At 47.5% G+C, this 26,183-nt stretch overlaps 1 protein-coding gene across 6 annotated transcripts in view; it reads left to right on the top strand.

The window, feature by feature from the left end:
* The window catches only part of ARHGAP44 (Rho GTPase activating protein 44), a 202,475-nt gene that overhangs the window by 156,078 nt on the left and 20,214 nt on the right, over window positions 1-26,183 (top strand). For all 6 annotated transcript variants that reach the window (XM_037808251.1, XM_037808250.1, XM_037808245.1 and 3 more), the window contains 9 exons: window positions 2,097-2,165; window positions 4,244-4,325; window positions 4,774-4,901; window positions 8,565-8,676; window positions 9,072-9,153; window positions 13,960-14,040; window positions 16,279-16,392; window positions 17,057-17,148; window positions 18,582-18,762. In XM_037808251.1, the coding sequence (XP_037664179.1) occupies window positions 2,097-2,165; window positions 4,244-4,325; window positions 4,774-4,901; window positions 8,565-8,676; window positions 9,072-9,153; window positions 13,960-14,040; window positions 16,279-16,392; window positions 17,057-17,148; window positions 18,582-18,762 (941 nt within the window). The remainder of the gene's footprint in view (window positions 1-2,096; window positions 2,166-4,243; window positions 4,326-4,773; window positions 4,902-8,564; window positions 8,677-9,071; window positions 9,154-13,959; window positions 14,041-16,278; window positions 16,393-17,056; window positions 17,149-18,581; window positions 18,763-26,183) is intronic.

Raw genomic sequence — 26,183 nt, 5'->3', positions numbered from 1 at the left:
ATGTCTTCCTCCCTGCTGCCAGGCGGGAGACGGGAGACTCCTAAACAAAGCCCCCAGAGCGGACAGCAGGCGAGGGGTTCCAGGCAAAGCGACTCTCTTTAACTTCATTAGACTTGGTGAAATCCCTTCACTTGAGGGATTTTGGGGCAAAAAGGAGCTGAGGAGGTCTCTGAGCCAATTTGATTCCTTTGGGAAGTCACCGTCTCTGAACCTCAGTTCCCTCATTTGTCCATTTGGCAAATATTTATTAAGCCCCTTTTATAAAAGCTGAGCCCTTTGGGGACGAAAGTGGACAGGACAGATGAGGTCCTTGTGACAACTATTCACCTGCAATTGGAATTTCAATACTTATCTGAGAGTTAGATGGAAATTCTGTGTCATGCCATGCCTGCCTAACAGCTAGACTGTTCTTAACGAATGCAAATTCATTTTTCCTTTTCTTCACCCTTGGAAACTGGACTAAGAATAGCATTGCTAGTCTGTGCTTAAAGCTCCCCAGAGGACAGATCCTCTCCTTTAGCTGTGACTTGCGCCCGTTGCTGTGTATACAGAACTCTCTAATGATGTTCCTGCAATTGCATATCTGTCAAGGATGCTGGAAAAGGAAACAGATTGCTCCCGTGCATCCTGGTGCTTGGACCACGAGGATAAGCTTGATTGGCAGCTGTAGGGGCTGCAGATTATGGGTTGGCTGAAGAATGCTTGACATTTCATGAAACAGTCTTTTCCTGAAGTGTGAAGTAGCCCACTTTAATTCATTCAGTGCTGTGTTAGCCAGGGTTCTTCAGAGAAACAGAATCGATAGGATGCACACACGTAATTATTAAGAGATTTTTTATAGGAATTGTCTCACACGACCACGGGGATTGGCAAGTCTGAATTCTGTAGGGCAGGCCACAAGCTGGAAATTTGATTGTGGTGATGTCTAATCCCCCAGGAGAGGCAGACTTGCTGAAGTAGAGGTAAAAATTCTTCTTTCTGACTGCTGAATCCTCCGTTCTCCCTTTAAGGCCTCCGACTGATTGAATGAAGAGACCCCTCATTGGTGTAGGCAGTCTCCTTTGTTAATTGTAGATACAATCAGCTGTAGATGCAGTCGACTGACTAATGATGTAAATCTGTGAAATACCCTTATAGAAACAATCAGGCTAGTGCTTGCTTGACCAAACATCTAGACACCAGGACCCATCAAGTTGATGTGTGAAATTAACCATCACAAACATCTAGGTCCACTTTCTTGTGCTGTTCAACCGGAGCATGTGGGCTGCTCTCTCCTCAACTAAGCATCTCTTCTAAGCATCTCCTGTTTAGGAGCACTCAGCGGGGAGGAACCTTTGAGATCACTTTACCCCCTGCTTCCCCTTGTGTAGGTGAGCACATGAGTTCAGAGAAGTGACATGCTCAGGAGTACAGTTAGTGATGGGGTCTGTGTCCTGCTCAAAGTGCATTGTAACATTGCAGGTGTTTCTGTGGAACTGAAAACTGTTCTCTTCTGGGAAGACATTCCAGACACGGCCTGAAGCCACTGCCCCGTGATCCCATAGTGAGCTGAATTGCAAAAGACCCTTAGCACTGTTCGGTTTGTGTGTGATGTTGGAGGAGTCCAGAGTTTGCCAAGTTCTGAGTCAGCTATCCTTTCTCAGCCCACCTGCTTTTCCCCTCCTCCCCCAAACTGGTGCATTTCCATCACATTCCATATGCTGGCGCCCAGCCAATCCATAATGGAAAGGAAGGGGTGTGAAGCAGTAGGATGATCAAAGAGAAAAAAACATAGGGACAGGAGAGCAGGCAACACAGTTGATAACGTGGAGGTTGCTTTAGAATAGTGGCACACGCGGTAGAGATGTATGATTTCTAAAACATTTGCACCTCATTCCCCGACACCGGCTCTCCTAACTCTAGATGTGGCCCACATGTTCACATCCCTGGGGAAACTGCTGGCATTGGTGCTTTTCACACTTACTCATTCTCTAGAGTGGTAGCTGGGAAGCATAGAAGTGCCCTTGGGAGAAATTTGTAATACGTCGTGTGTGTCTAGCTTAGCTGCTCTCTCTCGTTTTACGTTTTACCTTGCTTGTGTATTTTGCCTCTCACAGGACCAGCTCTCAGCTGACATGTACAGTTTTGTGGCCAAAGAAATCGACTATGCAAACTACTTTCAAATGGTAAGGGTTCAGGAAGGTGGGGCTGCCCACGGTTTGTTTGCACGTGTCCTAGTGCAGGCAGGAGGGGGGGTCCCTTGGTTGAGCACAATCGGGCAAGGCCGGGACCCTTGACCGAAATGCATCCTGACTTCCATTTCTCCTTGCATGGATTTCTCCAGACACCTAAGAATAACACCCCATCTCTGAGGCTCATTGCAACTTGCTGATCTACGTCACTGGTTCTCACTGGGACATGATTTTGCCCCCTCGCCCAGGGGACGCTTGGCAGTCTCTGGAGACGTTTTTGGTTGTCACGCTGGGGAAGTGTTACTGGCATCTAGCGGGTGAGAGCCTGGGGAGCTGCTAAACACCTTGCAGTGCGCAGGACAGAACCCCCCGCAACAGAGAATTTTCCAACCCCAATGTCCATAGGGCCTCACTGGAGAAACCACGGTCTTATGGTGTCAGGGAATTAGAGAATCAGCTTAGGAAGATAATCACCCCCCACCTACCCAAGTACATACTTGGTTTTAATTTGGCTTTTTTGCCAAAGATGGGGAAAAGGAGGTGAACGACGTGGCCAATGGCTTGCCTCTCATCAGGGCAACGGACTTGAGGGCTGAGTCACCCACAGTTGAAAAATCTGGTCCAACTAATAGGGCACTGGCCATTTACTTGGGTGCAAGCTAGGGGAGTCAAAAGAAACTTAAAAAAAAAAAATTCATTTTTTGGAGAAGTTGTGGGTTTACAGATTAATCATGCATAAAATACAGGATTCCCATACCCCACCTTCTCACTAACACCTTGCGTTGGTGTGCTCTGTCTGTTACAATTGATGAAAGCACATTTTTGTAATTGTGCTATTAACTATAGTCCATGGTTTAACTTGGGGTTCACAGTTTGAGAGAAAAAAATGCAAATTAAAGAAACAGTTAAGTGCACCTGCTTCTAAAATTGGGAATAGAAATATAGAAACGTAGAAGTTCTTTGTGATCGGGAGAGCCATGGAATGCTAATACGAGAGGGTAAAGGAGGGAAAACAGAGAAGAGATCCTGACGAGCTTAAAATGCTTTGACGGGTATGTAAGAATACTTGTGGTCTGTTAGAAATCCTTCAAAATTTTCATGAGTGGTCCACAAGTTCAGAGGAATGCCTTCTACCTGGAAGAAAAGCTGGCATGCATGACTTTCAGTTTGGAAAGTTCATTCTAAGATAGTATTATGTTTTCAAATGTATTCCACAGATTTTATTTATGAAGGTAATATTTAATTTTATGGTTCGAAAACTAATGATATCTTTGACACTCCAAGCTTTCTTAGACCATCTGTCACTTGTGTATCATTTATTTAAAGATTCTGATTTGTAAAATATTTCCATATTTGTCTCACTCTAGTCCTGCTTGATGATACTAGTTTCTTCCCTTCACATCAAGCATTCAAATAGAGTGAGTCCCTCCCTCGCTCCACTCATGCCCAGTTTGGTGCAGAGGGGTGGTCAGATCATAAATGAAGTGCTCACTGACAGCTTTTTATCTGCTCCTCTGGACATTTCAGCAGCTTTTCTGTTAATGGGATGGTCAAAGTAGAGCTCTTTCAAGGAGTTTCTTCTTTGGGCTCCGTCTCTCTAGCCTGAGCAATTTTACCTCCCGAGGTACTTGAAGAGGCTCGAGGCTCAAGCCCAACATTTTCTGATCTGTTCTGTGTTATTAAACTAACTTTGTAGAAGCCAAGCTGTATACGGGCGTTTGGCATTTCACTACATCTTGTAAGCAAATGGGTTTCTAAATATCATCTTCATATGTGTTCTCTGATTGTTACACCTCTCTTTTACCTTTCGCTTTGAGGAGGGGGTGCGGGGTAAGGTTGGGGGGCAGCCAGTGCAAGCTCTCTGTGCCGGGGTCCGGCTCTGGGGTGATTCCCCCACAACCTCCTGGTCCTGCTGCCTCCCAGATCTGTACCTGTGGCGACTCCATTGTTGCAGAGGTTATCGCGGAGCCTCACCCATCATCTTGAGCATTGGAAGGGGTGACCCCTTCATGCCCAGCATCCCGCGGGGCACTGCAGCAAAGGGTCACGTTTCTGTCCTTGCATTTTCCTAGCTAATAGAAGTGCAAGCTGAATACCACAGGAAGTCCTTGACGCTCCTGCAGGCTGTGTTGCCGCAGATAAAAGCACAACAGGGTAAGTGCAGCCCTGCGTTGGCCACTTGAGGGGTGGTGAGCCTGCCGCCTTCCCAGAGGAAACGGACCCTCCTTTTGTCCCCCTGCATGCGCTGCCCAAAAGGGTCATATTCAGATGAGTCCCTAGACCCCCATAAGCCGATGACTCGAGTCGGGCACAGTGCAGCGATGCAGACTCACAGGCCAGCTCCTCTGGGCGTGCGAGGGTGCACGCACGTGTGTGGACGTGCCGTGTGACGTTCAGCCCCGCAGCCTTGGGAGCAGCTGGCGGGTCGTCCGCCCTGCCCTCCCCTCCCTGTCATAAAAAAAAAGCAAACACGGATGCCCACCTGTGCCTCCATCTCTGAGTTAGTCTTGACACACTCTGGTTGGCAAGGGGATGGGGAGATTTGTGCATGGGTGGCTGTTGCTCACTGCTGACCGGCCCCTCTCTCGTTCCCCCCTGGCAGAAGCCTGGGTGGAGAAACCTTCCTTCGGGAAGCCCCTGGAGGAGCATCTCACCATCAGCGGCCGGGAGATCGCCTTCCCCATCGAGGCCTGCGTGACTATGCTGCTCGAGTGTGGAATGCAGGAGGAGGTGGGTACGGCCCGGCCACACCAGCCCGTCCAGACGGGGTAGATGTGCTCCAGCTCCCACAGACGGGGCCATGCTCACCCGCGAGCCTCCACTTTTCCAGGAAACTGCTTTGAGGAACTTACCGTCCCTTCCAGCCCTTCTTTCTTCATATTTAACATGATTCGGACATGCTAGCTTTTCTTTTCTTAATTTCTTTTTTTTTTCATAATAAATTCCTTAATTTTAAAAATAGAGCTCTTAACAGTTTTGATCATAACTCTTTTAATAGGTATCCTGAAAATAGATAAAGACATTAGGAAGTAATTTTTAAGAGCCACATTGTAAAAAGATCTACGACAGATTGACAGTTATGTATTTATTGCTGCGTAGATCAGTTCCTGGGAGACAGACCTCATCTTTGGTGTTTTATATAGGTTACTTTAGAATCTTTACTTCATCTTCCTTTGACCTGATCAGTCCATTCATATTTATTTAGGGCCTGCTGTGCATTTATTATTGAGCAAAATATAGAAGATTATGAGATGGGGGCTTATATACTTACTGGGGAGATGAGTCTAGCATCTATAAAATAAACCCCATTAATCCAAAATACTATAAATCTTCTGTTCCATATAATTGGGGCAAACCATAAGGACCATAGACGAGAGGGAGGCCAATGAGTTTTCAAATATCTGCTCACTGCCTTCCCTATTCCAGGCCCTTTTCTAGATGTTAGATATGCAAAGGGAATGGAAATACATGGTTTTCGACCATTTTTTATGTGCCAGGCATTTTCATGCACGTTTTCAGTTTAGAGATGAGGTTTTCCAGTCACTGAGAGGGCTTTTGGAAGGGGGTGACCTGGTCTTGTTCTTTCCCGTCATTGATTTTAAAAAAGGGACAATTTTAAACATGAAGAAAAGATAATGAGCTTCATTAACCAGTTTGTGGTCCATCTTGGTTCATCTCTACCCCCATTTCCTGACCCCCACCCCTGCCTTGGATAATTTTAAAGCAGATCATAGACATCATTATTTCATCAGTAAATACTTCAGAATGCATCTAAAAAAGTAATTTTTTTAATGTAACCTTTTTAGGTGCAATAAAATAACAGTAGTTTATTGATACCATCCAATACCTCATCATGTAAACTGGTTTTGAAGAACAGACCATCTAGTTTTCCCATGTGGTCCCCGGACTCCTCGTGTCTGCCCTTTCCGGATCATTCTGCCTCTCACCAGCTCTTCCTTGCTCACTGGCATCTACCTCCACTTCTCATCGGCTCTTTTCCTTTAGCGGTGACTGTGCTCAGCTCTCCCCTAGCCTAGAACAATCTACCACAACCTCATATTCCTTCCCTAGGTCTGAGGTTTTATCTTTATGCCACCCAGTTTCTTAAAAAGTAAAGTAACTCAGCATTTGCTACTCCTGCTTCCTTACCACCACTTAGTCCCTGCTGTGTCACTTCTGGGCTAACGCTGCCCTCGGGGATCCCCAGGCCCCCTGGTCAGATGCCTGGGCCCAGCCCCCGCCCGGTGCTGCCTGTGACCCCTAACCAGCCCTCCTGGGGGCTCACGCCCGCCTCGGCTGCCGGGTTCCCCTCTTGCCTCTCGGGCTTTATCAGTAGGGTCGGGATCCTGTGTTCGCCCACCCCTGCCCTGCTCTGCCCTGCCCTCCTTGGGGTCTTTCCTGGGGTGGGAACATCCACTCCTAGAGCCTCGCCCATCCTGGGGCTCCACTCCCACATCTTCTGCTGCATCTTCAGCGTTTCCCTGTAAACTTGCCTCCAGCACCCCTGAAACTGAACTCGCCAGCTCTCTTATCAGCCACCTTCTTCTCCCAGATTTCTTTTTTTTTTCTTTAAGCTTTTTATTTTGAAAGAAGTTCAGACTTACAGGACAATTGCAAAAATAACACAGATCTCATACAGGGCACTCCAGCATCCCTCATCTCCCCAGACACCCTGATCCATCAGTATAAAAAAAAATTGTGCCATAATTGTCCTATCATTCTATCTATCCATTTATCAGTCCCCTGTCTATCTCTCCAATCAGCTAGCAATCCACCTCATCAGTCTATTTTCTGAACATTTGACTGTAGGTTGTGTACATCATGCTCCTTGAACATTTAATAAGGCCACATATGTTTACTAAGAACAGGGATATTCACTTATGTCATACCTTAAGTGCAGTTATTGAGTTCAAGAAATTTAACATTGGTGTAAAGCTGACAGTCTATATTCCAATTTTTTCATATGCCCCAATAATGTCCTTTTGAGCCTTTTCTCCTCCATTTTGAGATCCTGATCAAGGTCACGTATTGCATTTAATTGTCACTGTCTCTTTAGTTGCCCTTTTTTTTTTTTTAAATGGTGGGAACATATGTATAACATAAACGTTCCCATCTCAGCCACCCCCAAGCATACCATTCAGTGGGATTAATCACATTCACACTGTTGCGGTCCCCTCACCACCATCCACTTCTAGAACTTTCCCATCTCCCCAAACAGAACCCTTATACCAATTATGCATTAACTCCGCATTCCCCCTGCCCTCCTCCTGGTTTCTATAGTCTTCTCAGTTATGCCACCTACAGCCTTATGTTTGATAGCTTTCTGACTCGTCCACCACTAAGTACTGTTGTTTCTTCTTCCACAGCGGTGACACAGTTTTGTGAAGATCCAAACCCCTCCCATAATGTGCTCTATAGCATCTCTCTTTGCCGCAGCAGCTTTACTGATGCACTCGTCCAAACGTGTTTGTGTATCTTCCTCACATGTATGCCAGAGAGCTGTGGACACATCTCCTTATCTGCCATACACTACACTGAGAAGGAAGTTAGTAACCTTAGCAGACCAGAAATGCAGGGTTCAGACTAGGAACATTTTCTTCTAAGTCTCAATGGCCATAAAAGGCTTAAGGAGTAAGGCGCCTTTTGCCAGCTTCACAGAATGCCAGGAGTTAAGAGGGTGAAACAGCAACCAGCAGGTCTTCAAGGCATTTCTCACTTACCTGTGACTTGGAAGATCCTCTGAGATTCCAATATGCTTTCATCTCCTTTTCCTTCTGCCCCAGTCCTCCTCCTCTCCTTCTTTCATTGCTCCCTTCTATTCTTCAAGGTGGAGTAGCCCACTTGGAAGAGGCAACAGTGATTGTAAAGTGACCTTTGAACTTGGAGGGGCCACCAGAGGCATCACTTCCTCACTCTGCCCTTCCCCTGAGGGCACAGACTTTATTTGGTTCCAACATGACCTGAGCCCCTCCCCAACCCCGCAAATGCACATGCACACATGCGCTGCCGATGTTTTCACGTCCTACTTGCTAGATTCCGATTCCAGGCCTCAGCCAAATTCTTCTCCGGAATATAGTTTAAATATACAAGAACAAGAGTTCCAGGTGTCCAGGTTACATTTTTCCAGCAGACGCTTGCTGTGCCAGGGGGAGGCGCCACGGCCTGTGCTCAGCCGTGGGCACCCAACAGTGGGTGCAGCCTAGTTCCTGCACCCAAGCTGCAGCTTCTGATGGGCAGATGTTCAGAGAGCAGGCAGCTTCCATGTTGACTAATGGTGGTGGGCAGAGATGCATCCAGCAGTTTAGGAGGCGAGGAGTGGAGAGACTTCTGTTGGCTTGGCTTTTGCCCCTTTGAGTTGCAGGGCTGTCCGCTGACCCTTCTGTCCTGCGGCAGGGACTCTTCCGGGTGGCCCCCTCTGCCTCCAAGCTGAAGAAGCTGAAAGCCGCTCTGGACTGCTGTGTGGTGGACGTACAGGAGTACTCGGCCGACCCCCACGCTGTCGCAGGTGGGTGCTCCCAGCCTCTTAGCAGGGCCTGCCTGTGCCATCAAGGCTCACGGGGAAGGGGTGGAGCTACCTGTCAGGGACCCCTGAGCCAGTGGCTTCCGAACATGCTTCTGATGTGTCCACGTGGGGCTCTGTTTCGGGCCTCAGGAAGGTGCCGAGAGATGAGGTGATGGTGAGAAATGTGAGGGCGGGTTTGCTGATACGAGTGTCATCCCCGGTCCCACTGCTTGTGTGGGAAAGCCCGTGTGGGAAAGCCCGTGTGGGAAAGCCCACGTGATCTTGTCATGTGGTCAGGGAGCTCTCCCCAGATGTAACCCCATGGGCAACGCTGGCTGCTGGGGACTTGTCTCTACCACATCCTAACTGCTCATGGCCAATACTTGATCTCTGCCCAGGAGCTCTGAAGTCTTACCTCCGAGAATTGCCAGAACCTCTCCTGACCTTTGAACTCTATGACGAGTGGATTCAGGCTTCCAAGTGAGTGTACCAAGTTTTGGAATGTCTCGTGGGTTTGGAGTTTATTTGCAAGTATAGTCGATCCTCTCGATGGGTGGATTCCGTATTTGTGACTGCTCGCTCACTAAAATTGATGTGTAACCGATTGATGTGTAATCAGTACTCGCAGCACTTTCACAGTCATTTGCAGACATGCACAAACGGCAAAAATTTTGAGTTGCCAGCTGCGGTAGAACAAGACAACATTCTGCCTTCTTGGTTGAGCCCTCGTATTATAAACCAGTGTCCTTTTTGCATTATATTAGTGTCAAGTCTTTTCACTTTTGTTCTTTCTATTGCTGATTTCACTGTCTGAAATGGCCCCCGAGTGTAGTGCTGAAGAGCTGTCTAGCTTTCCTAAGTGTAAGAGGCTGCAATGTGCTCTATGGAGAAAATGTGTGCTTGATAAGCTTCATTCAGGCATGAGTTATAGCGCTGTTGGCCGTGAGCTCAAGGTAAATGAACAATAATATGCATTAAATACGGTGCTTTTATTGATCAGCTGATGAAAATATTGTGACCAGAGGCTTGTGGGAACCTATGCTTAACCCTGTATATCCCCTGGGGGCGTTGTTCAGTGTTCACTGATTCAGGTTCATGATGACTTTGTAGAGCATAATTACAACAAATAATGAGAATCGACTGTACATATTGGAATTATGAAAGTATGTAATCTATGATCCAGCTGCTCCATTTCTGGTTATCTATCATGTGTAAATGCCTGTACAGGTGTCCAAGGATGCTGAGTGAGGCATTCTTTGGAATAGCAGAAGCCTAGAAGTTACTGAATAAGGTTTCTTTGGGAGCAGAGGAGAGGGGTGGCTAAGTAAACTGTGCCTTGTCAACACTGTTCAGTTAAAGAGTAGGTAGAGCTCTCTGTGCTAGCATGGAAAGATAGGAAGGTTTACTGTTGAATGAAATAAAGCAAGTCTACCAGGACACACAGCATTTCCCACTTCCGTAAAAAGAAAAATAAAACACTCCACACACTCTGAACAATACTGCATCGTTTTGTGAGTTGCTCCCTGTATGTGTAAATGTGCTAAAAAAAGGCTCTGGAACAGCTCACGCAGGCTGGTGTCTGTGGCTCCTTCTGAGGAGATGAGCAGCACCAGGAAGTAGCCACTGGGTTCTTCACCCTTCTCTGTCATGTGTAGGAATATTGTCACAACACTAATGAATAACGAACATAGAGACGTGACACGTGGGCAGGGGAGATGGGCCTGTGGGGAGAGGATGTCAGCTGGAGGCAGGCCGAGGCCTGGCGCTGGGTCCGCACAATGGAGGACGAGGCCTCCGCGGTGGTTCTGAGGTGGGTCTTCCTTTCTGAAAGGCCTTTCCTCATTTGTGCACGTGGTCAGGCTCGGTGGCTGCAGGTAAGGGCCACCGTAAGTGCATGCCCACATTTGGAGGAAGCCGTTTTTACTGAGGAAATGGACACGGGTTGTGAGGGAGCAGACAACACTGGGTCGGGGAATTGGCCCCAGACAGCGAGCGGGAGGGAGAGGAGGGTTGACGTGATCTAGGCAGAAGAGGTAAGGAGGGAGAAAGGTGTTTTATGAGAGCAGGACTGGAAGGTGAGCCACCTCAGCCGCCGTGCGGGGAGGAAGTGACTTACAGAGATTTGCAGCCATAGGGTTTAGGCTACAGAGCAGCCACTTGCCCTGTCAGAGGAGGCTCCAGTGCATATCCGATCTGGCTTATCTACGTCCTTAAGAACGGGGCCTGGGAGAGAAACCTGCTAACCAGTAAGATGAATGACACTCCCCCCTGTGAGCAGAGTTAAAGAAAGGCAGCTCCAGCCGTTGTTTTTTTCCACAGTAGAATAGACATACGCTTTTTAAGTGGCTGGTTGAATATATGGTATTTCTAAATCATTGTGGAGAGTGTTTGCGTTCAGTGATGATATTAATGATACTGATCATTGACACCATTTATTGAGTATGTATTAGAGACTTGGGCATCATTCTAAGCTCATCATATATTTCTAACTCATTTAATTCTCCCGACAAATCTGTGAACTGGGTCGGGCTATCGTCCCCATTTTAGAGATGAGGACTTCGAGTCACGGAGCAGGTAAGTCACTTGCCAGAGGTCGCCCAGCTAATAAATGGCACAACAGCGTTTGACTCGAGGGCGTCCGTCCCAGAGCCTGTGCTCCTAACTGTGGCGCTTTATGCCTCTGCAGAACAAGTCTGTGGTCTCGGGAATGAAGTCATGTGAGAATATTTCCTTTGCTAGACGCTCTCCATTTACCAATTGAGTGTTAAGTGGCCTTGATGACTGGGGAAGGGGAGAGCCTTGCAGAGAGGCTCTGGCTCCCAGCTCGTTTGCAAAGCTGTGGCTCTGTTAGGAAACAGGAAGGGCCCAGATGCCTCTGGTTTCTTTGAACCAAAGGAAAACAAGACATTATTTCTGCCACCAGAGCATATGCTTGTGGTGTCTGAGGGCCCCCAGGAGTGATGGTGCCTGCTGTTAGGGACACATGGTCTAAAGAAAATAATTTTGCTGAGAGCAGTGGTTTCCAGCCCTCTGTGTGCATCAGCGTCTCCTGGGAAGCTTTTAAAAGGTACCGGTGTCTGGGCTTTTCTTTTCCTCCGGGGTTGGTCTGGGGTTGGTCTGGCCTCTTTTATTCAAAGCTCCCAAGCCTGTCGGGTTGATAACCACTGGCCTTTGATGAAGCTGGGTCTCCCCAGAAGGCAGCAGGTCCCGAGCAGGGACTGTCCTGTCAGACTTCACAGGACAGACAGCTCTGCTGTGCGGTGGGACATCCAGGGGCCGGAAGCAGAGCTGGGGAAACAGCGAGTGGTAAAGCCAGGGATTGCCAGAATGGCACAGATAGCCTGGAGCTCAGGGGACACGCTTTGCAAGCCAGAGAATTTAAGTGCCTTCAGGCTAGGGTGGTGCAGAATAGGAGTCCAAAATAGCCTAGAGGCCGAGAGCTTCCTGAAGGAATGTGCCAGAAGGACAGAGGCTCCAACCTTCCTGAGTATGGATGTCTGATGCCCTCGCTCTGGCTGTTCCCCGAGATGTTTGCCTGGTGGCCCCTTCTGGTGACTTGAGCTCCATCCTAAGCGTGCCCTCCTCAGAGAAGCTTTCCCTGGTAGCCTGATGTAAAGCAGCAAGATGCATGATCCAGCTCATCCCTTTTTATGATTCTCTGCATAAAATTGATCACCCCTGTATCAGGGTTCTCCAGAGGAACAGAACCAATAGGATCTATATATATACACACACACATACGTGCACGAATGTACGCACATCCATATATACCTGTGTCACCTGATCGTAGCTGTGCCTACCCCTACCACATACCTTCACAGCAATGCCTGGGTTAGTGTTTGAGTAAATAACCAGGTGCATAGGACTGGCCATCACTCCCCTGTTCGTGTGTCCATCTGTCTGACTCGATCGTGAGCTCCCCAAGAGCAGCGACCTCTGATTATTTACCGCTCCCAGCCTGATGCACAGGAGGCAACCAGTACGTATGTGTTGAGTTTTATTGAATTAGAGGTTTGATAGCCTCGGCCCTTCCACCTGAAACAGGACTTGGGGAGTGGAAAGGGCAGTGGGGCTTGGTGCCGTGGGAGATACAGCGGCTCATGGCCGTGGAGAGGGCACGGACAGTCCCCGCGATAATGGTCGCAGCGGCGGTGGTGGCTCGCTTTTCCTGGGAGCTTTTAGTGAACCAGATGCTCTGCTGGGCGCTCTCGGCAAGTCTGTGAGGGATGTGCCGTTATTAGCTCCATTTTACAGATGAGAAAAGGGAGGCTTGTAGAGGCTAAATAATTGGCACACGATGATGGCTCGGTTCGCTCTGTAACACCAGTCTTCACGGCCTCCCTACATCACACCCTCCCTGGCCACCCTTTACTCGGATCAGGGCTGTGATCTGTTCGCTTTCCCCTTCTAAATGGAATGCTTGGTGTTCACTTTTGTTGCTGGTGCAGGTGTCTTTTGGAGAATGCCTTCCCCCTCCTGCAGGCTGAACTGAGGGGAAAGGACGAGACCCCCGTGTTCCCAGCCTGCAGCCAGTGGCGATGCCCTCCCCTGCACAGGTTGAGGGGTTGGGGCTGCAGCCTTACCCTCCTGCACTTACCTTTCTGTTTTCTGGACAAGCTTCTTGAGCATAGGGTCTTCCTAACCACAAAGCCCTTGGTGGAGATTTTCATGAAAGGTACATAAAAATGTAGCCCTGTAAGTACATTGTTTTGAAAGTCTAAGAGGACTTGTAAATAAAGACACGCCAAGAGCGAATCTTTTTGCAGAGTGGAGAATTCTTTGGTTTGTGGAAACTGTCGTCCCTGAGTTACATCTTGACAGGTCAGATTTTCTTGTGACTATATTGAGTTTCCATCATTTACTTATTCAAACGGTGTTGTTTATTGAGCATCTATTATGTGCTAGATCTATGCTGAGGAATTTACTAGGCATTAAATAATGCCCATGTAATGGGAAAACGGGCTGTTGCCGTGGAGCAGAGGCAGGGTTGGACCTGGTTCCTGTGCCGAGCCCGTGGCCTCTACCTCCTGGAGGCCACCTCTCTGCCCTCCTGCCCTCGTCTGCTACCTTGGCGTATGCTCCCCTGGGACTCATGCCATGTGGATGGGACAGCATGGTGGGGGGAAGCAATAATAACCAAAGATGCTGATAATCAAAGCTGGGCAGTAGTGTCCAAATCGATGGTTGTCTCCTTGTGCTAAACTGTTCCTGTGACCAGTTGATATGGCCTCCCGTGCCACCTCGCTGATTCGTGCTCAACTAAGGCTTTCCCTGCTCATTTCCCAGTATCCAGGAGCAAGACAAGAGACTCCAGGCTCTGTGGAACGCGTGTGAAAAATTGCCCAAGGCCAATTACAACAACATCCGGTAAGCGGACCCTGGAGACCCCCGGCCAGGATTTTTTAAGCCCCAGACTTACGGTTTCTTGGCTGAAAGTCCTCCTAACTAGCATCCACGCCATTTTATGGTGTCTGAAGCACTGTTGATGTGTGTAGTGTCTTTTTAATCATAGACACAGGTACGGATGAATATGTGTGTCTTCAGATCAGGACACAGACTGGAAGACTTTTGAGGCCACCTAACTGGTCACGGGCTAGTTTTGTTAGCTTTTTTTGATTTGTCAGGAGCCACGATTAATATTCACGCTATTTTAAGAGATTGGGGATTTACTGTAAAGATGGGTGTTCCCAGAGCCGCAGAAGGCAGAGCTGTCCTTGAGCTGACCTGCTGGAAGCAGGAGCTGCGGGGAATGTTCTCCAGCGTTCCAGCATTCGCTAGACCCGGCTGTTTTCCACCTGCCTGCTTCGCACTTTTCTTGCTGCCACCTGGGATTTTACTTCCCACGATTCTGTAGATTTTTTCTCTGCCCTGCTTCTGAATTCTTCCCACTTTCTGCTTCCTCAGCGCTCTGTCTTGCCAGCACCCCTCCTGGCCCTGCCACTTCTCCTCAGTGCTTCTCTCAATACAGATTTTCAGCTTCAGCTCCTGCTACCATCTGCCTGATTATTTCTGTTTTCCTCATAAAAATCCCAAGAGCAAGCTACAGCATGGATGAACCTTGAATACATTATGCTGAGCGAAAGAAGCCAGACACAAAGGACAAAGATTGTATGATTCCCCTAATAAGAAATATCTAGAATAAGCAAGCTCATAGAGAAGGAAAGTAGATTAGAGGTTCCCAGGGGCCAGGGGGAAGAGGGAATGTAGAGCTCTTGCTTAAAGGGTACAGAGTTTCTGTGTGGGGTCAAGAAAAAGTCTTGGTGATGGATGATGGTGATGGTAGCACAACATTGTAAATGTAATTATTACCACTGAATTGTACCCTTAAAAATGGAAATAGGAAATTCTGTTTATATATGTTGCCGCGGTAAAATTACAAAACAAAACAAAATCCCAAGAGTAGGAATCAGGTGGGTGTGACTCGTGTGTTGCCGACTGCTCTCAGAGGCCACTGGCCAGCCCAAGCAACGTGGGGTGAGGACTCAGCCTTTTGTGGCCGAGTGTTCTGGTGAAAGCAGGAGCCCTGGGTGCTGGGGCCTCTGATCAGAGGCTGGCGGATTTTCAGCGTGTTTTGCCAGAGCTATCTTTCTTGTGTCCATTTTGTGCATAGCTTCTTTGTTGGTTCTTTATATTCTGAATAATAGTTTCATTGAGATAAAATACACTCGCCATAAAGTTGGCCCTTTAAAGCGTACAATTTAGTGGTTTGTAGTGTATTAGCAGAGTCATGCAACTATCGCTTCTATCTAGTTTCAGCACATTTTCATCACCCCAGAAAGAAATCCTGTGCCTGTTAGCGGCCACTGCCCATTCCCCTCTCCCCTAACTCCTGGCAGCCACTGGTTTGTCATCTGTCTCCGTGGATTTGCCGATTCGGGCTGTTTCATATAAATGGAATGGTAGAATGTGTGGCCTGTGTGTCTGGCTTCTTTCTCTCAGCATAATCACCTTCATGTTCACCCGTGTTGCAGCCTGTATCAATACTTCATTTTTGTTTATGGCTGAATAATATTCCACTGTATGGATATACCAGATTTTGCTTATCCGTTCATCCGCTGGTGGGATTTGGGTTGTTTCCATCCTTTGGTGATTGTGACTACAGCTGCTCTGGACATTTGTGTGCACGATTTTGTGCAAATGTATCTTTCTTGGGCATATACCTAGGAGTGACTTTTTCTTCATTGGCTCCCTCCAGAAATCCCCGAGGGTGAGCCCAGGGGACCCCGCCCATAGCATGCAGATGTCACACCAGTGACACCTGGACACTGTTTCATCACCTCTGCACAGGGAGGGTGGCAGGTGACACAGTTTTGAAAAGAGGAAGGAACTTGAGATAATTATATACTGAGTGAAAGGGAGAGATGGAGACTTTTTCTGTCCAGTTGTTAGTTGAAGCAGGTGTTGCCTGCAGCCGAGGGAGCTCTGAGACTCTGTGTCTCTGGGAAGAGAATAGAGCATTTCCCTTTCCTGACACACAGTGCATCTTCATTATGTTGCAGGATGAACAAGCCGAGCTGTCAGTAAGAGAGATGTTTCCACCCGGTCCTGGGGGGCCGTGGCTGCTGCCGAGCCCTAGTTAAACCTTTCCTTCTAATTCCCTTTTAGATACTTGATCAAATTTTTATCCAAGCTGTCAGAATACCAGGATATAAACAAGATGACTCCCAGTAACATGGCCATTGTGTTAGGACCCAACCTGCTGTGGCCGCAAGCGGAAGGGTGAGTATGGTGAGGAGGGGGGCTGGGGGTGTGGGGGACGGGCAGGATGGTGGGGGCTCCAGAGAATCACCAGCCTCGTTGAGTCTGCAAGTCATTGTTCCATCTTGGCTTGCTCATTTCCCGGCCTCAGGAGACGGCCCAGAATTTTTGGCAGCTCTGACTCCTCGATGGTCTCAGAGACAGATCCAGAGGAAAGATCTTCTCTGAGTTAATCAGGGTCAGTGTAGGCTAGCAGGATGTAGGATCAGGGCTATGGGGACACTGAGCAGGGCAAGCTCTTCCAGGCCTCCCGAACACTCCTGACATCAGGATTCAGAGGGATGGAGGTCTGTCTCCAAGGAGGGCACCCGCTTGGCAAGAGGGTGGGCCTGGCAGTTAGAGTAATCACACCTCGTGTTGCAAGGTGACTCATCCTCGTGATTTCATGTCTGCTTCTTGTTTACTATCTGGAAGGAGGGCTACTGGGGTTAGCCCCGTTCTGTAGTTGTGGAAAGTGCAGTTCAGAAGAGTTATATCCTTTCAGGGACTCCTGCTCTCAACCCCAGGTCTGCCCAGTTCCCATCCCGAGTCCCTTCCTGGGTGCCGTGGCCCCAGGACCAAGCTGCCCCTCGCTCGGCCTCAGCTGAAGCCCCTCACCCCTGCCCTCCTCCTGTGTGTGCTGCAGGAACATCACCGAGATGATGACCACAGTTTCGCTGCAAATCGTTGGAATCGTCGAGCCCATCATCCAGCACGCTGACTGGTTCTTCCCTGGGGGTACGTGGCAGCACCCAGGGTGGGGGGCAAAGGGAGAGTGTTGCTGTGTGTTCTGAGCCTTTGAAACCAGGTACCACTGCCCAGAGGTTTTGGGTTGGCCGATTGGTTTTCTTACTTTTGTTTTGTTTGCTTTTAATCCTTTCCCCTACACACACAAACACAAAAATGCACTCAGCTGTGGGTAGAGTCATGGAAGAGGCTTCTGACCTTCTAATCCCTGTCTGAGGGACGTTCCAGCCTGCAAATTTCACAGCCTGTACAAACCGTATCCATGGAGTTTACTGGTCTAACATCCCACACCACGGTTCCTTCAGATCCAGGCAGCATGGAGTAACTGGTGCAGGGAGAAAAGACAGATCCTCCAGCCCAGACCCTTTGTTCATAGATGCAGAGGGGGACTGAGACCCAAGAAGGGTGGGGTCTTTTATTCAGGGCTTACAGGTCGCCTGGGTGTCCTCTTTCTGCTGCTCTAGGCTGTGTCCTTTCAGTTCCCCCTCAGCATGTAAAGGTGGGGTTCAAGGCAGTGAGATTTATTTTTGTACTTGGTTCAAAATCAGGTGCTAAGCGTAGCTCTGCACATCAGAGGGAATCCATTAATGCCGACGTAACACTGAAGAAGCTTGATTATCTTTATTTGGCCTCGTGTGTTTTTGACTGTGAGAGCCGCGAAATGCCTGTCCCGGAAGCATTCTATTGATGACCCAAGATTGGGTGAAGGTAGGAAAGCAAGATAAAGAAATAGAGGAGACAGGAGTTGAAGGCAGTGATTGTGTAGGGTCTATGCATTGCTGCCAATAGACAGACTGTGGCGGGGAAAGGAGGAAAACATGAGTGTTTCAAAGCGTCTATTTGATAGCCAATGACCTTAGTGAAATCTCTTAGGATTTCTAATCCTTTTTAACTTACCTTCTTTAATTTTCCAGAAAGACAATATCATCATCTACAAATAACAATATCACCTCTTATTTAATTGCATGGCTAATCCCAAGAAATCCCAAGTGCTATTTGGCTAGCACTTCTCAAATAGCGTTAAACAGCAATGGTGACAGTGGCCGTTGCTGTTTTTCCTGATTTTATTAAGACAGCTCTGGTGTTCCACTGTTTAGCAGGAGGTTTGCTATCAGTGATTTTGTCTTTTTCAGTAAGTACCTTCTGTTCCTGTTTCCTAAGTTTTTCTTTTTTTTAAAATCACAAATGGAAATGGCTTTATCAAGTGCCTTCCAAGGCTAACTCCCTGCGTTTTCTCCTTTGGCCTATGAAAATGATGAATTATATTAATGAGTTGAATTGTCTCGAGATTTCCTAATGTCGCAGCCTGGGACAAGATCTTCAGGGGGTAGCGTGCAGGAGAAGCCCTCCCTGTCCGTCCCTCCCCTGCCCAGAGAGCGTGCGACAGACCGAGGCTGACGAAGACCCACTTCTCTCCCCCACAGAAATTGAGTTCAACATAACGGGGAACTATGGGAGCCCCATCCACGTGAACCACAACGCCAACTACAGCTCCATGCCCTCCCCAGACATGGACCCCGCCGACCGGCGCCAGCCCGAGCAGGCCCGCCGGCCCCTCAGCGTTGCCACAGACAATATGATGCTGGAGTTTTACAAAAAGGATGGGTATGGACGGCGTCCCTTTCCCAGCCTCGGGGGCTCAGGGGTGGGTGAGCTGTAAGAACGCCCAGGATGCCCACACGGCTGCACTTACTAACCGCAGTTCAGGGAATCTCCAGCAGTTAAACTCTGGCCTGAGCTGCCATCCACACTTCCAGCCGTGCCGTCTGGGAAGAGTCCATCGTTTTCTTCTCCTTGGGCGGAGTTAAGTCCAGCCTTCTTGGCAGACACCGTTGTGATCAGTATTGATGAGTTCTCTTAACAAGATTAAAAAAAAAAAAAAAAAGTTGGCTAACGAGGAGAATTAGAAAAAAATACACATAAACACTTTATTTTGACTCACTGTGTATACATGTTTATCGATTCTAATATCTTTTGATAAAGGCTTGCATGAACATCTCTAATGAATAGCTTAACATTCCCAGTTTCAAAAACCTAAAACTCCAAGCTATCAGAATTATAAGATCTCTCTAGGTTTTTAAGATTTTTTTCCCCATCTTTTATGATTGACGTCTACACCTGGCTTGATGCAGTTAGGAGACTCTTGGGAGTGCAGTCGACTTAGATTGCATGGAAATGACTGTCTGCACATTCATGTTAAAATGAGTTTACATAATTCTTAATTGAATAATCTGGTTCCCATAACAAGTAAAATAGGCATAAACAGGTTTCATAACAAGCACAGCTGACTCAGGGTGTAGCTTCTCAGCTATGGCAACTGAAGTACGGTATGTGGGTTTCCAAAAGTGTGCAGCAAGCCGACGGTGTCTGATGGTGGGTCTCGTAGAAGGAAGGGGCTGCACTGGTTGGTCAAGAAAGTCAGTTAAGTAAACTTTGGTGAGGATTAAAAATTACTATTATAAAATAAAATTCAGCATTTGCTCCTTCAAGCGTAAAGCATTGAACAGAATTATCAGAAATGCAGATAACAGGAAGTAATGCTGTACAACCTTCCCCACCTCAGACAGACTACTGGACAGACGGAAGGATCTGTTTAAGCCTGAAGGGCTTAAGAGGGAAGCTTGAAGCCTGTGAATTGCAGAGGTGTTATCAGTCTTACTTCTCAGCCTTCTTTTCTGGACGGGAGTTGTCTTTGGAGATTTAGAGAGATGGTGGTGATGTCTTCAGAATGACCAGTATCCTTGCCTGACCTTACCCAAAAGGGACAGTTTCTATGTGGGGAGGGTGGGGGTGGTCATTCTCTCTGTAGCGGAGAAGGAAGGAATAGAAATTCTTAGACGTTGAAGGGGAGTAGGGAAAAACTCCTTACATCTATTTGCAAAGGAGCATCCTCAGAATCTGATCTTTGCACCCTCAGAGAGTGTGAGAGGGAGAAGAGCTTGTTGGAATCTATTTGAAAATCTCGCTTTAGTTGCCACAGTCAGGGTTGTGGTGGAAGCAGCCTGCGCCACGGAGCGACTCCGTTCCTCCGTGAGGAATCTGATGGGGAGACCCTGGAGTGTGACTTCTGGACTGGCTGGTTATAGAGTCTTAGCTGTCATGTTTGGTCCCATGTGTTTCTTCATCAGAGGTGTGGCCCTCTGCCCTCTTTGCTAGACCTGATCTGATTTCCAGCACCTTCTGAAAAGCAATTCGGAGGCCCCCCAATTGGGGAATCATCAGGGCGTTCACAGTCACCTGGTCCCCTAGAGAATGCAGGCTCACGCAGAAGCTCGAACGATGATATTTCAAGCAGATGCTTCATCACTGCTAAGTTCTCTTGCCTAAGACTTTTATAACTGAAATGCCCATTCTGTGTATCCATTCTGATTTCAAGTTGTAATTGCCACCCTTATACTACACTACATAAATTATTCTTGCACATAAAACAATATACTTTAGGTATTTTAAAATTTGTATTAAACATGAAATCAAACGGAGATCTTATCATTTTAGGGTGATCCTCACTGAATTGTTCAGTGTTTAGCATCTGTACGTATATTTTAAGGTGCAGTGAGCTTGAAGGAGATGAGTTTTTAATGGGCTTTAAGAGAAACAGAACTTTTTAAGCTAAAGTTGTATGTTAAGTGTTTTGTAGAAGAGAAAGGATCAACAGTTTCACAGGTTTGCATAAGGCGGGTCCCTGTGTTATCTTAGCAATATCAGGGGAATTCTGTACAACTGTCCCCATTTCTGAGCTTTTAAACTCTATGAGACACATTTCAAAATCTCCAAACTGCCTGAAACATGGACAAGTTAAAGCTCATTTTATTGAAATTTTTCATCCAGGTTCAAAAAGGAAATATGAACTATGTCTCAATAAAGCTATTATTTAGAGAAAAGAGAATATTGGGTGAAATATTTGAATAAAATTGAAATGAAAATGTAGATTCCCCATCAGTGTCAGTGGCATTTTCCTGGGTGATGGCTCTTCTGTGCTAAATGTCATATGTATATTAAGTAGTTTGCTCCCCACACAATTTGTGCCTTGGGTCCCAATGGCTTCTCGATTTCATGAGGACACAAGAAGGCAGGTTTCTGTAGCCATGCCTGGGGTCAGACTCAGGAGCTCACACACTGTGGTGTGCAGAATAATGGCCCCCACACACATCAGGTCCTAATGGCTGCAGCCTGTCGATTTACCTTATTTGTAAAAAGGGTCTTTGCAGGTTTGACTACATTAAGGATCTTGCGATAGGCGATTGTCCTGCATTATCAGGGTGACCCCTAAATGTAACGCACCATCCTCACGAGAGGGAGGCAGAGGGTGATTGGGAAATGCACGCGTGCAGAGGAGAAGGCAACGTGAAGACAGAGCCAGCAGAGATTTGAAGATGCAGCCACAGCCCAAGAAAGCTGGTGGCCGCCAGAAGCCAGCAGAAGAGAGAGGACCAGATTCTCCCTGCAGCCTCCAGAGAGGAGCACTGTCCCCGACACCTTGATTTCAGCTCATGGTACCAATTCCGGACTTGGGCCTCCAGGACTGTGGGAGTTTAATTTCTGTTGCTTTAAGCCACCAAGTTTGTTGTCATTTGTTGCAGCAGCCACGGGAAACTAATACACATCCACTGCAGCGATGTCTCTCAAAGCTGGCTCCACACACGTGGCTTTGTGGTAGAGATGACAGCAGGTGCTTGGTTTCTCCTCCCATTGAAAGTTGGAATCTAATTCCCCTCCCTTTGCACCTGAGTTGGCTTTCATAACTTACTTGACTGATAGAATGTGCCAGAAGTCATCTTCTGGGACTTCTGAAGCTAGATCAGAAGAAGCCTTGTAGATTATGCCTAGATCTCAGGAACACTCCCTTTTGGAACTGAGCCACCGTGCTGTGCAGAAGTCCAAGCAACCCCTTGGAGAGGAATTGAGGCCCCTGGGGTTCAGCCTGAGCTGAGCATGAGCTGACAGCCAGCACCATCTTCCCAGCTCCATGAATAAGTCCCTCGAAGTCATCCACCCAAGTCAAGCTCTCAGTTGATGTTGTGTGGAGAAGACAAGCCAACCCTGCCAACCCTACTCGGATCGTGGACTGGTGACCAAGATAACTCAGCTACTAAGTTTTAGGGTTGGTTTTGCAAGAATAAAGCCAGAACAAGCTTTTAAAAAACAGGCTGATGCCTTACTCCCCCCATCCTCCACTCTGATTTAGTTGGCCCAGGCTGAGATTCAAGTGTTAGTATTTTTTATAAGCATCCCGGGTGATTGTAATGTACACCCAGAATTGAGAACTACTCAACTACAGGACAATTTTGCCATTCTGAATGACAAATTTGGCAATGGTGCAGTTGTTTTTTAATTCATCAAAACTTAACTACTCTAGCCATTGAATGTTGGTGTGATACATAAACTGTCCGAACTCTGCCAACATCCTAAGCGACAAAGAAGAGATAAATCACACAAAAGCTTTCTGCATGTTCCTAAGCTCCCACTTAGAAATGTTAGGGTACAGGTTGTTGTGCTTTCTTAGTGCCTTTTTTTTGTTTGCATTGTCTTTTTTTCGCAGAATAGTGACATTTGTTTTTTTTGGTCATTCATCTTAAATCATAAATGAAAGTAACCTTGCAAATCCCTTCTATTTTTCCAACAGTCTAACAATGGAAGAAATGTTATTTCTGGGCCAAATGAATTTTTTATTATTTTTTTTAATAAGACCTACTGCCTTCAAAATAGTTGACCAAAACATCTACACTCTCTTGCCTCTTGATCAGGATGGACCCACGAGGCAGTGATGGGCTTTGGCCACAAGCATTTGTCAGAGGCCCCCTTGACTTTGTCCCCTGCTGGAGTCGGGGCAAGCTCTGCCAGGACGGTTGGAGGACCCACGGGTAGGCAGAGGAAGGAACACGAAATGGCACTGGGGATCGAGCCTCCTTCCTAGCATCCTATTTCTAACCTCCTGGTGGCTGTCATCCTCCCCCTTTCCACTCCTGTCTGTCTCCACTCCCTGTGCAGTTGCCAGCCTCGGGCTCCAGACAGAACTTGCTGGTAACCCCACTACCCCATTCCTGACCTGTACGTCCCCAATTTTCTTGGTGCCCTCTTGCCCTGCCACCTGTTTGCTTCTCTTGGCTCTGGCCCCTGCTCTCTACATTTGTCCAGCTGGCCTATACCCCGGTTCCATTGCCACCCCCTTAGTTTCTAGCTCCTTGTAGCCCTAAATCCACTGACGGCAAAGCCCTGACAGCATCTCTGAAGCTGCCGGCAGACCCAATCCGAAGGTGCTTGGATCCCAGTGGGACAGCAGTCTGACCATGGGGAGCCCAGTGACATTGGCTCTTTGTACTCAGAAGGCTAAGTGCAGCTCCTCCTCATGGTCTTGAACCTGACGTAGCAGTAGCCATTTCACCTGCTCCGCAGTGGTCTGACCCTCAGAGTTCCTCTGCCAGCGCCAGGTAAAGCACCCCAAACGGTCCACGAGGATTCTCCACAGGACCGGCGGCTTCTCCTGGAGCTCAGTTTGGACTCACTCACGGCCTGTGCTGGAGACCTGTCCTGCCTCGGGTCTTTACCCATCTGTGATGGTTATGTTCATGTGTCAACTTGGCCAGGTGGTGGTGCCCAGGCCAAGCACTGGCCTAACCATTACTGCAAGGACATTTGTGGCTGGTTAATAAACCAGAAGGCTGGTTTATTAAATCATCAGTCAGTTGACTGCATCTGTGACTGATGACGTCAATGAAGGGCGTGTCTTCCACGATGAGAGAATGCGGTCAGCTGGATTTAATACAATCAGTTGAAGACTTTTAAGCGAGACAGACAGAGGACCTTCACTACTTCTTTGGCTGACCAGCGAACCGTTTCCTGAGTTCATCGAAGTTGCCAGTTCGTTTCCTGAGGAGTTCATCCAACATCTTCATTGGAGTTGCCAGTCTGCTGCCTGCCCTAGGAATCTGGACTCGTGCATACCCACAGTTGCATGAGACACTTTTATAAATCTGATATTTATAGATCTCTCTTGTTGATTCTGTTTCCCTAGAGACCCCTAACTAATACACCATCCATCTGGACCTTAACCTCGAGGTTCAGTGATTTGAAATAGGCATACTTGGTTCAGAGGGTTCTAGAACAGTCTGACTTGTGCTTTATGGGATACTAGTTCAAAGGGTGTTGGTTGTATTGAGAGGGGGGTGGGAACCTGGGGCTTTAATGAGTCAGCGAAACACATGATTCAACAAATTTAAACCCATTTCTTTAAGGTGTGACTTCTTAGAGTCTTTAGCTTACTGCTGCATCCTAGGAATCTCAACAAGGGGGGCTTTGGGATGTGTCATTTCCCAAATTTATTAAACCACAGAACCTGTTCTCTGGAGATAATCAGGACTAGTGTTTGAAGGAACTATCAAGTATCAAGGGCAATCCTCTGTAGACCCTGGCGTGGGAGAATGGACAGCACCCAAAAAGGTAACCCTGAAAGGGAACACGTCAAGGATAGATGATGCAATAATTATATTCCAGACTGAGCCTGAACCTATGACAGGATACACTTACCCACAAAGTTTTCCTGGGTACCGGTGGAAAATTCGACCCATTCTTTGGCTTCAGATTGGCCAAGTGGCCTCTGAGAGGTATATTCTTGCCTCAGGTTCACTTTACCTTCCTCCCCAGGACTTACACCTTAGTGGACACTGGGACCAAGTCTGTGAAATGTTGCCAGAGGACTTTGATCTTTATTTGTCCTGGGAAGTTAAGATACTTTATTCCTACTTATTTAGGAAGGCACATATCCCCAGAGAAGCTGGCCACACTGGATTCTGCCGTCACTTGATGAGTGCACTTAGCAAGGCTGAGTCTTAGAGCCAGTTAACTTGGGATGTATAGGTTCCTTTCTCGTTCAACTTTGCTACCCAGGGTACCATTCTGATGAACCCAGTGGGCCATTCCACTACTGCAGGACTCTCGAGTTCATCCTAAATAGTCCTTGAACTTCCCTGCTTTTATTAGTTATTTGGGAAGTTGTTGGGTTTTCTTGTCTCCTCTCTCTTGGCTGGGCGTCACCAACAAATGCAACTGATCTGTAGAACAAAAGCAAAGGCTTCCATCCATATCTCTGTAGACTTGAATAACTGGAATCCATGTACGGGCTGACACCTCCTCTGACCAGGATTTTCCTGACCAGGATTCAAAGGCAGCAAGATGGATGTCTCTCCTTCATGGGGGCAGGAACGGGAAGAAACTCTTAACGCCTGGCAATTTATTACCTAGAATTGTGCACAGAAAACTTTTGCTCAGTGAGAAGTGAAATCTGCCTGTGGACACTTCTTCTTCTTGGAGTTGGGGACTTGCAATGTTCACATTTCAGCATACTTTTTCTCTGGGGCAAACTGTTGCCCTTTGTAATTTCTCTAAGCACTCCGTCTGTGATAGGATGTCCCATGGCAGGGCACCAGTCAGGAGTGGGAGTTGACCAGTGACTACTGGTGGGCAGCTATGCAACAGCATGTTAGAAACTGTAGTTGCAATGTCTGTAACTGAAATTGTCAACCGCTTTCTCTCTCCACCCCTCCCCAATACTTCCACAAAGATAGGCTTGCTCCAGACCCTACCATCCTTGTGTGGTTGTGTAGGAATTTCCTACATGGTCTTCTTGCTTGCCCCATTCTAGCACCAGTTAGCTCCTTACTTGGAAAGGAACTAACCACCTTCTTATTGAAGTGACTAGAAGTTAGCAGATGACAACCTCTGATGATTTGTTCCTCCCTTAGGACACCTCCCGTCCTCTGTACACACACACACACACACACACACACACACACACACAAATATCAATTCTTCAGCTACTCTAGTGGCTGTTGAGCAAGATGAGGTGGCAGCACGGTCTTTTGGACCTCCTCGCCAATGTCACTTCATTCCTTTGGTTCCTTTAGTCATTTTGGTTGGTCCTGAGCCGTATCCTTTATGCAGCCGACTAGGTTACAGACTTGAAAACAGAAATACTGCATCACCTCTTCATGAAGGAGACATCTTTGGGTTTTAATGTTCAACTCTTTTTT

Source organism: Choloepus didactylus, chromosome 18 (genome assembly GCF_015220235.1).
Source record: "Choloepus didactylus isolate mChoDid1 chromosome 18, mChoDid1.pri, whole genome shotgun sequence".
Taxonomy (NCBI): Eukaryota; Metazoa; Chordata; class Mammalia; order Pilosa; family Megalonychidae; genus Choloepus; species Choloepus didactylus.
The sequence above is the reverse complement of the archived record's forward strand: the minus strand, read 5'-3'. Positions and strand labels throughout refer to the sequence as shown.